We start from the raw sequence: 13,484 nt of genomic DNA on the forward strand, positions 1-13,484 counted from the left end.
GGATCTAGAGCAGCAGGAACTGTTATTTACTGTTTTGATTTGGTATTACCACTTTAAGCATTCAAGATCATAGTTGTTTGTTTTTTTTTTTTAAACAAAAACAAACAACTATGATCTTGAATGCTTAAAGTGGTAATACCAAATCAACTAAAGTGCTCAAAATAGAATTTTTAATCAAACAACCAAGTTGTTTGTTTTTCTTATTATCATCCAAAATTGTAGCAAAAAATATTTGTGATCATCTATTTATATTAAGATTTAATACTATTAATCAGAAATACTAATAAATAAACAAAACAAAAACTGTTTTAGGGCGAGTAAATTTATGGGTCGAACATAACATAACCCAGTTAATTGTATAATAATAACAATATTATATAATTTTAGATGTATAAAAAACGGAATTAGGAAATTAACTATAATTTGATTTTACATCACCATTGAAAATTTTATTAATGAAAATATTTTATATGATGAGATTGATTGCAAACTAACATATCTTATGTGCCACAAATTAAGCTTTTTGTAATTCACTAAGCCTGCACATGGAAGTAAGGTTCCATATGATGTTGATGGCTCTGTAAATATCATTTTGCTAGTTCAAGTACTTTGTGAGGTAAGATATGTAACATCAGTTTACATCATAAATCTCATCATAGCGGCATAATTCGATCAAAACCCATAAACCAATAAGCGAGACATTTTTGGTGACCTAGAATATCACAAGTCAATGACATTAATGAGGCCTCTTCCATATAGTTGGGAGCTCATGAGAGTAACGTTTTGTAAATTGGTAGGTAATCATAAGCTTTAAGCTCAATGATGTTCGAAATGGAATCCTTGGACCGACCTCTAACATTGTATATGCTGACTTGCCTAGCGAAAGTGAAGCTTCTGTTCTGGCTTTTTGACACCGTAGAGCATCACTACTTTCAGCTGATATTGTTGAAGGTGAATATGTCTTCGGTTATTTCATTCTCGTCAAACATTAAAGTGGATTTTGAAAAGGTAACTTCTAACAAAAGCAATCCAATGCAGAGAACAATGACATTTTTTTAAAATCATAAAAATACATCCAATTTAAAATATATCGGTGGTCTTATTGTGCAGTAGCAATCTGATGTGGAGCTGTTTCGGTAAGAGTTAAAGCCTCTAGTGATTTCTTTGAAGTTCGCGTTACGACAATCAACAATGCCATGATAAAGCTGAGTTACCATCGCAGTTAGTTTCGGAAGAAGTATCAGACTCATGATCACTTCAATTAGCAAAATTCTAAAAAGATATTAAAATATAAGGGACTAAGGAGTATGTTTTACGTGATCGGTTGATTCCATATTGACATATTCTTTCTAAATTAAACATATATTGTAACAAGCTTCGAACTATTCCAAGTAAAAACTTGCTTTCATTAACATATCACACCGATTATACTATTAAAAGAAAAAACAAAAATGCGGCTGCTTTCACAAATACTCAATATCACGTGCGTTTACACCAAAATTAATCTAAACTATAACTCGGTACAATTTCACAAAAACAGGAAAAAAAAGAAAGGGAATTCAATACCAAATTAAGACATAAGAAATCATATTAACACAGATATCTCTAATGGACGAAACAAACATAAACAAGGTATAAAACATATTTAACTCTTTTGTTTTTGTTTTGCATCAAGGAACAAAAACTAGAAGCCATGAAACTTTTAAGTCTGATGTCACTGAACTTGAATTACGTTTTATGTTCAGCATCTGATCTCGTAAGATCCCGCTTTCGTTATGTATCGAACCCACTCGACCGTGTTGTATCCGCTCTTCTCCCATACCTGTCAATCATTCCCGTTACACAGATCAGATCCGAAGAAATAGTGCAGAATGGATGGAGCAAAACACATATCACATAAAAAGATTTGAAAGAATTTAAAGGCAAAATGGCTTAGAGACTCTACTACTTAGCAATCAGCATTGTATTTTTGGAAGGATAGTACTCTCAAAAGTATAGAAATCAAAGCGTACCTTGAGAAAGCGAACTCGCAAACCAGATGCTGTAAACATTGGGACCTAGAAAAGAACCAAGCTAAGACAGTTAATAATCGCTTAAAACAAATCTGGTTATATAAAACAGTGCCAACACGAGAATAAGATTGACCTGAAATTCCATTTGGATTGGTGGTCTTGTCCAAGATTTCTTCTCTCCCATTGTGGAGATCAACTCAATTTCTGCACTTAGTGTGGACTCTGTCTGTCCAGGGAATTTTCTTATCCTAAAGAGTAAAAGGGAGAAGCCAAATGATTAAAAAAAGACCAACAAATATAATTACAGAGATGAATCTGAGGAAAAATTATATAAACTCACTTCCAAATCAAGCAATCGATTGATGGATTGTATTTAGCGCGACCAGTTGTCACTTGGAAATTGGTCTTGGCTGTTTGTTTTGGCACTGGAATTTTAACTACGACCCCAAGGGCAAACATTTTAGCACCAAACACACTTTTGACCTGAAAAGACAAAACATAGGACAGATTGTAAGAGAGCAAAGATCAAGCCGATTTTTTTTTTTTTTTTGTTTCCTTTAATATTTGAGAAAAGCTATGTACCTTGACATTTACTTCCATGCGTGTACGACCAAGTTCTTTGATTGTTGGTAATACGCGGAAAGGCAGATTTACACCCTCTGTTATTCGATACCTGAGACATAAACAACTTAGTAAACATTTGGAACCAGAACACATTGCAACAGTGAACATTTACAAACTTACTTCATCAGTTCAAACTCTCCATCCGGTGGTACAAAACTAACGGTCTTCTCGGAGTTGAATCTTGTGAGGTTCACACACTGGTGAAATGTGACATCATCAAGCTCAATGGTTTTACCACTGCACAAAGCGAGCGAATCAGTTTGCAGAAAGAAAATTCAGTGGCTACTGATGTTCACTGCTTTAACAAATCCCTACCTCTTAGCTGGGCGAGATTTCATTTCTGATTCCTTCTCAAGACCAATTTTATCATTCAATCCCAACTTCAAATCAGGCATTCCCGAAAGGAAACATTTCATTAAAACCTTCCCCGTCACATCACACCGAAGAACATTGCCTATCCATTTCCATAATGTGCAAAACCAATCACACAAAGGAAACCAAGAAGAAAGAAAACTATAAAAACTTCAGAAAAGGCAATTAATTACCTTTAGAGGACATCAGAAGGTTTACACTTTCCACAATATCCAGAAACACCTGCATTTGAGAAAATTCATAATATCATCACCACCGCACATTGCACAGCCTAGCAAATCTATATACGCACAGAAAAAATCTCAAACTTACCTCATTCTTTTTATAAGCAAGGCCCTCTCTTCTCCAACCAACAGCACCTGTAACTTGTAAAGTTGCATTTGGAACAGGCTTGTCCTTTGGCTGTAATTAAAAGAAGCTTATGAGTGCAGACATATGAAGTGAAGAAGCAACATACTCTCGATGTCTTACGGGGACTACTGACTCAGTTGCAAGAACCATTCACTAACACGATTCAAAAAATATGTTGTATAGACAAATTGGTAGATTCCCTTACCTTTGATGAAAATGGAGACCGCACACCTTCCTGAGTGATATAAAGTTTCAAAATTTCAGGGGAGAGATTTTGTGGATAGCCAAAGTCCATAATCTCTGCAATCCCATACAAGATATAATTGTTTGGTGTTGCCATAAAACAGACTAACAAATAAACAAGTAAGACAACCGAACAGGTCAGAGGAAATCATTAACAGGCGTACTTACCGTCCAACAATTCATAAATCAGAACAAAGTTATTTCTAATAGCGTCTTCATCAAACGCTCCACCAAAGTATGATTTGAACAGAGCAACAGCCTGATAATGTCAATAAAAATCAGTAGTAACTAAGTCACAAGTGTATAAAAATCAATCAGACTCTCTTGAAATTTCCACGATAAACAAAACGATTTTGGAAAATGAAAGTGAAACAAAAAAAAAAAAAGTTTACCTCAACAACGAATTTGAATCCACAAGCAACATTAGCATTGCTACTGACAACAATTACAATGTAAACATTGCTGATTCGCATATAGACAAAGGAGCAGCCACCAATCTGACGCACAGGACAATTCCCTAACTCTTTCGTCTGCATTATATGCGTACGAAATGCATCCACCATGTTTCCCCTTAAGAATCAAACAGCTCGAAATCAGAAACAAATCCAAAATCTCAAATACCACAGCTAAAGTCTTAAACGAAGTGAACTACTGAGAAGCGATGGAACACAAACACACACACAGCTGGAAATGTAACAAATCGGAAATTTAACAGATCGGAGGTGAAGAAAAGAGAAAGAGAAGCTCTCTCACCCGACGTCATCTCGGTATGTGCGATTAATGAGTACATCGCCACGGAGGTTGAGAAAGTAGATGGCGGAAGCAGCCACCGGCATCTTGGATCCGGTGAATTCGAAGCGCAGATCGGATAATTAGACGATCTGGATTCAGAATATTTGAGATTTGAGGTTCGACGAGATCTCGGCGACGGAGCAGCAAGGAGGAAGACGACGACGAAGTTGAAACAACTGAAAATGCGATATTATAATCTTTTAATCTAACAATAGAAAGAAAATACTGAAATTATGATCCGTCATATTTGAATGGGCCGAGCATATACTAATGGGCCTTTTTATTTCGATTCCGGGCCTTAACTTCTAATTACGTTGTACAAATCTCTAAACTCGTCAGTGACGTCACTAATAATGTTGTAAATAAGGGTGGTTGGCCCATGAGAAAAATTAATCCCAAAATTAAAAGAAAACACGACTTATCAGTTGAATTTTAATTTTTAAAATGGTCTTATGAAGAATAGCATTTGATGTAATTTTTTTACAGAAAAACTTAAAAATGTATAACAAGTATACCGTCCATATTATATTTACAAAAAAATTATAAAATTTATAAGTATTTCAGTTTCAATAAATTTACCGCGCATAGAATATAAAATTTACGGTGCATGAAACGGATTCAATAAGTTGACCATGTATATAAAATAAATAAAAGCGGGAAAGTATAAATTTAATTGTTGATCACTTTTCTATCTAACAAAATAATAAGTGATAAACTTTAATTACATTCATTAATTATCTCATCTAAAATTTGCTTTGTGTTTATTAATCTTCCAAAACTTATCACCACAATGTACTAAAAGTTATCAATTTTCATTGACTAACTTAAGAGTTTGAAAAGAAAAAGCTGTAAACTTTGTCCCAATGCTCTCTGATGTGTAAATGTAATGATCGCAAAGTTATTTATATGTTTTCCATGAAAAAAATAATAATAATGTGCAATATATATTTTATTTAACTGCAATAAGAAGATCTTGCTCGATCCATCTTTGATCCAAAAAAAATCAATTTTTTATATTATTTATTTACAGAAGAAGAAGAAGATCAACAGTGTTGACGAGAGAGAGATAAAAGGACAGAGATTTCTGGGTTTTAACTACAGGAAATGAATATTGCTGGATTGAGAAGCGATCGGAGAAAGTAGAAATCGGGAGAAAAGGGATATTCGAAACCCTAATTTGAGAAAAAGGTGTAAACTTTGAGGGCTTTGGATCGAATTTGATATCTGGGTTTGAAGTTTTGATTGTTGGGGGTTAATGGGTTTTTTGAAGAAGTTAACGGGGATACTTGGGTTTGGGCATAACGATGGTGGTCATGGAGCTGTAAGAGATGAAGATGGTGATGGTGGAGATAACAGTGGGAAAGTTTCCGGTGAAGGAGATAAACGCCGGGAAGATAATCAGCCGAGGTTTCGTGAAACTGGACTTCCAAGGAGAGGTTTTGGTGTGCCGGTTCAAGTTGCTGTTGAACGGTCTAATCCTGGTCCTATTCTTCAGCCTTGTGCTGCTTCAGATGGTGGTGTTCAGGTTAGTCTTGTTTCTTATTTGATCGATGATGGTTGGTGTTACTGTATGGTAGTTTAGGGACTGATTGAGTTCATGAGGATATCTCAATTGCAAGTTAAGGTTAAGCTTTATGAAGATGTGTAATGTAGGTATCACATACTGCAGCTTTATGCTTGTTCTGTAGCAGGATTGTTAATTCTTGTCTTTGGTTAGGATCACACTAAGTTGGGTGATAAATTGGGCTGTGTGAGTTTTGTTAAGAAAAATTCGTCTTTGGTTAGGATCACATTCTTAGCTTCACATTGATGAATATCATTTCCTGTTCTTATGCCGGTGCCTTGCTTGAATATGTCTGTGTTTCATAAAAGTTTTTTATATGTTTCAGTAGATGACTTTATTTTCGTATTTCGGTATGGTCTTTCCCAATTATCTAACTGATCTTATGGAATTATATGTCTTTGGAATTGTAGATTCACTGTCTCTTTCTGCTCTCTGTTCAGTCATCTTTGCATGTGAAATTATTGTCGAGTCCTTAAAGAGTATACCAAGCTATGGTATATGTATTAGTTTGATTGATTGATGAGTTGCGGTAAAAGAAAGCTTGTACAACCCAAGTAGATTCAGTTTCATATTACTAAGGAAAAGATAATCTACAAAACATCATTCGTCCCTTGTCTTGTTGGTTGGGTACTCAGCATGATCATGAGGCTAAAATGGGAGTTTAAAGGATCTTAATTAGTGATATTTGTAGAGAAAGATAATAATTTGAGTCTTTCAGGCAAGATTATGCAATGGTCTTATTGTGTGATATGTATGTTCACTATATTCTTCATTGTTTTGTGGCATTAAGAGAACCTCTCAGCATAATCTCTGACTCAATTTAGTTTACAGAGAACTTTACTCCTTTGAACCTTTTTTTTTGGATCAGGGATTACGTTGGTACTCAATGCGGCTTAGGATTGATGAAGACGGAGATGTGGCAGATGAGTTCTTGGAAGATCAAAACTGCAAGACTTTGCCAAGGAAATGCAAAACGAAAGCTGCAAAAGTGAGAGGTTTAGTAATATCTTCTGATGGGAAACTTCAACCCTTGATGCATTGAACAATGAACACCAAGGAGAAAGATTTGCTGAACAGTGTGATTGAATCAGAGAAAATTTAGAACTTGTGTTTCATTAATATCCACAGATCAACTGATTAGATTCTTGATTTGATTCTTGAGATGGTAAAATGTTATTTAACTGTGAATTTAGTTCTTTAAATTAGACAGTGACTTTAAAACGTATGTGCAATCGTTGGAAGTGAGTGTTTTAACAAACAAACAAAGTTGTTCTCTACAAGGTTTTCACATGTTACTTTTCTAATATACAAGACCCTCCATTTTCGCATGATTGTTAAAACTTGGTTATATTATCAAATTAGGATTACAAGAAGTTTGAAGAAACTTAAAAAAAAACTCTTGAATGCTGTTTATTTGATAACCACACTTACTATTAGAGGTAGTAAATCTAAAAGTTTAATGCGGTTAGGTTTAAATAAGGGGTAAAACAAATGCTAATGAAAGCATAGTGCTTGCTTGCTTCATCCCCTGTCCACCACATCTTTCACAAAGACAAACATACTCTATTGCCTATTTCAAGCTAAAGAGATCACAATAGTCAATTTTGCTAAGCCCCAACTCTTTAGACTGAGACTCGCCAACTTAACCAATGACTTAGAAACAGTGAGTGCCTTACGTACGTAAAAGAGGACTTGACCCTGGCTACTAGGCCACCCAAACCAACTAAGGGAAGTCGCATCCGTAGAACGGGCTAGATCCGGGGTTCAAAAGTGTCCAAAATGCATCCCACCCCTCGTTCATAAGGGAAACTCTTATAAACGAAGAAACAATTTTAGAAAACTGATATTACAATCCCAATAGAGAACAAGGTTTAGGTGCAACGTGTTAACTTTGGTATCGCCATTGAAAAAACATATATAGTATATTCCACTTTGGACTTTCTTAGATGCAAACATACGGCGATCTTCAAAAACAATTCATATCTTCAAAAATATTCAATTTGTCGAACGGCATGAAAAGACTTTCGTATATTCTTGTAATATTATGTTTGTCAATCGTTAACATCAGTATCTATGTGATTGAAATTAAAGAATTTTGAAGCTGGCCGAGGACTTAGGAAAATAGATAAACATATCAACGAAGAAACCAAATCATTAGTGGCCTTAAATATTAGGTCTGTCCTAATCGCCGTCATTAAAAATATATTTCTTAATTGTATGATATCCTATTTAGTAGTAATTGTATGATTATTACGTCGATGAGTCATAGATAGATCAAATTTATTAAGTATTTTGATATTATTTTCTTTCTTTTTCGGTCTTCTGCTGTCACCAGGTTGTGTGGACAAATAGTAATATTTCAACCTACCACGACAAGTTATAAGTCTTAGTCGTGTTGATAACAAGTTCTCACCCACGTAATCAAATTTACTTTCACTTCTGTTGTGGTATAAGCTTTTCAATGAGTTAGGTTTAAGAAAAACGACAGCAAAACTTGTAAGAAATCCAGCTCATTTTCATTTGTCTGATACTTGAAACCACTTATAATTTTTGGTTTTATTTATGACTCTATCTCTAGCAATGTACGTATCTTGCCTACATTCAGATGTAGATTTTGTTTATTTTCTATGTCAAGAGAAAACATTTTTATGTTGCATATAGTTAGATACCTAAACAAGATCTGCGCAGTGATGCATGCGCACAACAATGTATTTTGGATTATTTCTGAATGAATTGAGTGACACATGCATGCATATGAATGGTGAATCTTAAAATTATTCGGATCTTTAATTATGTTACAAATGCAATATGGAACGTCCAGTAATATATATATATTTTTTTCTAATGAACGGCCACTAATTTTTAGTATGTTTTGACTTTTTTTGTTTAAAATTTAAGTGGAGAAAAGACAAAATAAAAATAATATTTATTCACACATCAAAATTATTGTGAGTCATGTGAAAACTAATCTATAGAGAGTACATCAACACCGAGACTCTATATGTATGTGCATACCACTATATATAGAGATTGCACCAAGACTCTTTCATATTCAAGATATCTCATTTTGAACCAAAAGAAAAAAAGGAACAAGAAAAAAAAATGTCGAACAGGGTCCATGAAAGAAGCATGGAGATGGATGAAGAAGGTTCTACAAAGATGAAGATGAAGGTGAAGGTTCAACAACTTCCAACGAAGATGAAGAAGATTCTAAAGAATGTATGGAAGGTTGGAAAAGACGATCCAAGGAGAGTGAAACATGCTTTGAAAGTAGGAGTTTCTTTAACACTTGTGTCCTTATTATATCTCATGGAGCCTCTCTTCAAAGGAATTGGAAATAGTGCTATTTGGGCAGTCATGACCGTCGTGGTTGTCCTCGAGTTCTCTGCAGGTAAATTATGTCATAACACTTAATTAGATTAAAATTGTACGTATACATGAAACAATTTTGTGGTGTCATGGTAACATATATGCTCTAGGGTCAAAACCGCAAAACACTATGAGTATCATTTGAAACTTTGGTCTCAATGTTTGATCTATGGTGGACTTGCGAGAAACTCTTTATCCATGTATTTATCTACTACATAACTCTAGCGTTTCAACGAAACATAGTGCTAAAATCTTAAACTAAAAAAACATGTATAAAGATGATTTACTCATAACAATGAGCTATAGATAGTGAGTAAGGTTTGAACATCTTGGGTAAGCTTATATAATCTTTAATGGTGTTTAATAATTGATTCAGGTGCAACGTTGTGCAAAGGGCTTAATAGAGGATTAGGGACACTAATTGCTGGTTCTTTAGCATTTTTCATTGAATTTGTGGCTAATGATTCCGGAAAAATCTTCCGAGCTATTTTCATTGGTGCTGCAGTTTTCATCATTGGTATGTAATACTTTTATTCATTTATTAATTATCGGTTTCTTAATTATTTCACAATCAACCCACGTTGTCTTAATTAAACTATTGCTAAACTAAGGACAAAGCATAAATCTACACTTACATTTACATTTTTGTATTAACTACACATACTTTTTTTTCTTTATGTAACAGGAGCGTTGATAACCTACTTGAGATTTATTCCATACATAAAAAAGAACTACGATTACGGCATGCTTATATTTCTCTTAACGTTCAATCTAATAACAGTGTCGAGTTATAGAGTTGATACTGTGATTAAGATTGCACATGAGAGATTCTATACTATAGCCATGGGTGTTGGTATTTGCCTTCTCATGAGCCTTTTGGTTTTTCCTATATGGTCTGGTGAGGACCTTCACAAATCTACCGTCGCTAAGTTGCAAGGCCTCTCTAGTTCCATAGAAGGTAATATACTTTAATATTATACAGTAAAAATAGATTGATATATATTACTCTCTAGTCTCATCTTATTTATGATATGTTTTGTTTATCAGCATGTGTGAATGAGTACTTTGAGGAGGAGGAGAAAGAGGAAGAAATATCAGATTTGTCAGAAGACATTATCTATAATGGATATAAGACTGTTCTGGATTCCAAATCCGCCGATGAAGCACTTGTAAGTAATTTATGTGCATGGATCAAACCGTTCTTCGAAAACTTGGAAAAAAAAAAACAAAATTTTGAATGTATATGAACATAGGCAATGTATGCAAGTTGGGAGCCAAGACACACAAGACATTGCCATAGATTCCCATGGAAGCATTATGTTAAAGTTGGATCTGTTCTTCGTCAGTTTGGTTACACTGTTGTCGCTCTTCATGGCTGCTTAAAAACCGAAATTCAGGTAACTTATTTAATATTTCATTGTTTTAACAATGAGTACATAAAAAAAAAAACCTATAGTATAGTTAATATTAATGTATAATTATGTTTATGTTATTATTTTCAAGACTCCGAGGCCTCTTCGTGGACTCTTCAAGGATCCTTGCGTAAGACTAGCGGGAGAAATCTGCAAGGTTTTGTCGGAACTTGCCGCAAGCATTAGAAACAGACGTCACTGTTCTCCGGAGATTCTCTCCGACAGTCTCCAAGTTGCATTACAAGATCTCAACACAGCCATTAAATCACAACCTAAACTCTTTCTCGGCTCTAACCAAAACGGCACCGTGTCTCAAGGCAATAGTGGTAGACATACCACAAACGTTACTGTTTCACAACACATCCATAAAGACACGAACGATGCCACCTCACGTCAAACTGTAACACGTCTTGAGCAAAACACGGGAACGCCACGTGGTGAACGCATGTCACGTTTTGGACCAAACGTTTCGTTTTCTAGATTGAGGGCTGATACGTTAGAAAGGAGATCAGCGGCAGCAACTAGCGAGAGGAAGATACTGAGACAACAGCTGAGTAGGATTGTGGTGTTGACGAGTCTTGAATTCTCTGAAGCGTTACCATTTGCTGCGTTTGCATCACTTCTAGTGGAAATGGTTGCGAGGCTTGACAATGTGATTGAGGAAGTGGAGGAGCTAGGAACGATCGCCTGCTTTAAGGAGTACGATAACAGCGTTGACCAGAAGGACGTGGAGGTTCGGGTCGAGAAACCGGCTGATCTAGTGGTTGGTCTAGAGTGAAAGTGCGGTTGCCAACATTTTTGGTTTGGACCATGCATGTCCATATAAACTCTTTACAACCGGAGACAGGAACACGTTTATTTAGGTGGCTAGCTAGCTACTATACCACTTGAATAAGATTATGGTGTATGATTAGGTTCAAGAAGTTAAGATCGAACTAAACCCTATGATGAGGTTTGGCTTTTTGGTTTTGGTTTAGTTTTGATGTGATTGATTCTCTTTTTGTAATGATGAGAATTGATGTTTTTCGTTACTTGTATTTTTGGAATATGGATGTAACACGAGAGGCAGTGATTTTCAAGGGTTCGGTAAGAAAAGTTTAGGGAATTTTGTCTTCTATGCCAGTTTTGAAACTCAATCTTCTCTAAGTGCCATTTTTTAAAGCTCTTTTCAAATCCTGCCACAAAGAGTTTAGTATGAACGATTTTGCCCTCAAGCAAATGTTTTGAAAAAAACAAAATCAAAATAAAAAAGAAATCTTGTCCACAAGATCTGGTCCACTAGATCTGGTCCGACATAACTATTTCGAGTCTAGTCCACCAAAATTGGTTCGTCGAATGTTGTCCATCTATAGAGAAATGAATCTTGTCCGTCGAATCTGGTCTGCGAGAACTCGTTATAGTTCACCAGAACTGACTATGGTCTGCCGGAACTCGTCCGCCGGAGTTCTGGTCGAAACTCGTCCGCCGGAGTTCTAGTCGAAATTCGTCCGCCGGAGTTCTGGTCAATTGGAACTGGTCCGCCGGAATTAGTCCGATGGATCTGGTCTGTCAGAATTAGTTCGCTGGATCTAGTCCGTCAGAATTAATCCACTGGATCTAGTCCGCCGAATTTCATCTGCTGGATCTGGTCCGCCGGAATTCGTCTGCTAGATCTCGTCCGCCGGAATAGCTTGTTATTGGAAGAAGAAAAAGAAGATGAAGAAAAAGAAAGAGATAATTATTGAAAAAGAGAAAAATTAGGTTTTAGAAATTTCATTGCTGAGAGGCACCGGAAGTGGCTATGCTCCGCCGGAGTTTGTCCGCCGGATTTTTCTCCCGGATTTGTCCGTCGGATCTGTTCTACTAGAACTATTTTCTGTTGGAAAAAGAAAAAAAAAGATGAAGAAGAGAGAGATAATTAAAGGAAAAGAAAAGGGTAACATGGTCTTTTTACATTGGATCTATGCCATGTTTTGAAAATAGTTATGAAAAATGGCATTTTATAGAAGATTTGGTACTGTACATGGCATTCCCCACAATTTTCTCAAAAGTTTATGCCTTGTGAAAGTTGTTTATTTTTGGTAAGTCATAGCTAATATCGGAATTTGAAAATCAAAGAAAAAAAAAAGGTAAAACTAGAGTCAACTTGTACTCCACTCAAATGCTTTGTAGACCCAATAAAACAATACTTTCTACTTATAAATATTCACACAAGAATGTCGTATTGAAGGGAATATAAAATATCATAATTTATATAAGTCTCTTTTTTTTTTTTTTTTGTGCAAACAAAATATCATAAGTCTATAAAAGCTTCTGAACCAACTAATGAAAAAGATGTAACTTTTTGGGGGTTTCTTAGATATTTTTAGCTTCACATTTTCTCTTTTTCACATAATCTATACTATTAATTGGGAAGGACAACTTGAAGCCAAACACCCCCAATTTTGAAAAAAGTATTTCATGAAATATATTCCAGTTGCCAAACAGAATTAATGACAGCAAAAAAAAAAACAAAAACAAAAACTATCTATATTTATGGAAATCATAATAATCTTTTACCATAAAAAGTGGACAATTAAATTCAAAATTAAATATATGTAAACATATCTATTTTGAATATACATAAACATATTTAATATTTTAATATACTTTCGAAATTAATAATTTATATATAATGAAATCTAATAAAACAAAATCATCATATATCTAAAAAAACAAAGATAACATTTTTTTTAGAAAAATCAAAAGATAAAAAAATATGTTAGC

The 13,484-nt window shown here is 34.9% G+C and overlaps 3 protein-coding genes across 3 annotated transcripts; 2 read left to right on the forward strand and 1 right to left on the reverse strand.

The window, feature by feature from the left end:
* Positions 1-1,443: 1,443 nt before the first annotated feature.
* LOC17874642 (AP-2 complex subunit mu) lies at positions 1,444-4,557 on the reverse strand. The gene is made up of 13 exons (XM_006281565.2): positions 4,356-4,557; positions 3,995-4,172; positions 3,771-3,861; positions 3,565-3,659; positions 3,321-3,410; positions 3,182-3,230; positions 2,952-3,090; positions 2,757-2,873; positions 2,595-2,685; positions 2,353-2,495; positions 2,146-2,260; positions 2,013-2,057; positions 1,444-1,822 (listed from the first exon to the last, which is right to left on the reverse strand). Exons 1-13 carry the CDS (start codon positions 4,436-4,438, stop codon positions 1,742-1,744), a joined length of 1,317 nt encoding a protein of 438 aa, XP_006281627.1. The 5' UTR covers positions 4,439-4,557; the 3' UTR covers positions 1,444-1,741.
* An 849-nt stretch (positions 4,558-5,406) lies between these two features.
* Positions 5,407-7,183, forward strand: LOC17876201. Its single transcript, XM_006281208.2, has 2 exons — positions 5,407-5,919; positions 6,827-7,183. The coding sequence occupies exons 1-2, from the start codon at positions 5,650-5,652 to the stop codon at positions 6,998-7,000; spliced, it is 444 nt and encodes a 147-aa protein (XP_006281270.1). The 5' UTR covers positions 5,407-5,649; the 3' UTR covers positions 7,001-7,183.
* Positions 7,184-9,060: 1,877 nt separating this feature from the next.
* On the forward strand, positions 9,061-11,861 carry LOC17876380 (aluminum-activated malate transporter 14). The gene is made up of 6 exons (XM_023788270.1): positions 9,061-9,349; positions 9,704-9,844; positions 10,013-10,285; positions 10,375-10,496; positions 10,581-10,724; positions 10,831-11,861. The coding sequence occupies exons 1-6, from the start codon at positions 9,061-9,063 to the stop codon at positions 11,515-11,517; spliced, it is 1,656 nt and encodes a 551-aa protein (XP_023644038.1). The 3' UTR covers positions 11,518-11,861.
* Positions 11,862-13,484: the final 1,623 nt, after the last annotated feature.

Source organism: Capsella rubella, unplaced genomic scaffold (assembly GCF_000375325.1).
Source record: "Capsella rubella cultivar Monte Gargano unplaced genomic scaffold, Caprub1_0 scaffold_8, whole genome shotgun sequence".
In the NCBI taxonomy this organism is placed as follows: Eukaryota; Viridiplantae; Streptophyta; class Magnoliopsida; order Brassicales; family Brassicaceae; genus Capsella; species Capsella rubella.

What these genes read in the sequence shown, in the direction of transcription:
- LOC17876380 (XM_023788270.1), top strand. Translation starts at nt 9,061, where the DNA reads ATGTCGAACAGGGTCCATGAAAGAAGCATGGAGATGGATGAAGAAGGT. An exon ending in TGCTGCAGTTTTCATCATTG is followed by an intron (nt 9,845 to 10,012) that starts GTATGTAATACT and finishes TTTATGTAACAG; the next exon opens with GAGCGTTGATAACCTACTTG. An exon ending in CCTCTCTAGTTCCATAGAAG is followed by an intron (nt 10,286 to 10,374) that starts GTAATATACTTT and finishes TTTGTTTATCAG; the next exon opens with CATGTGTGAATGAGTACTTT.
- LOC17876201 (XM_006281208.2), top strand. Translation starts at nt 5,650, where the DNA reads ATGGGTTTTTTGAAGAAGTTAACGGGGATACTTGGGTTTGGGCATAAC. An exon ending in CTTCAGATGGTGGTGTTCAG is followed by an intron (nt 5,920 to 6,826) that starts GTTAGTCTTGTT and finishes TTTTTGGATCAG; the next exon opens with GGATTACGTTGGTACTCAAT.
- LOC17874642 (XM_006281565.2), bottom strand. Translation starts at nt 4,438, where the DNA reads ATGCCGGTGGCTGCTTCCGCCATCTACTTTCTCAACCTCCGTGGCGAT. An exon ending in ACATACCGAGATGACGTCGG is followed by an intron (nt 4,173 to 4,355) that starts GTGAGAGAGCTT and finishes TTGATTCTTAAG; the next exon opens with GGGAAACATGGTGGATGCAT. An exon ending in GGTCTCCATTTTCATCAAAG is followed by an intron (nt 3,411 to 3,564) that starts GTAAGGGAATCT and finishes TTTTAATTACAG; the next exon opens with CCAAAGGACAAGCCTGTTCC.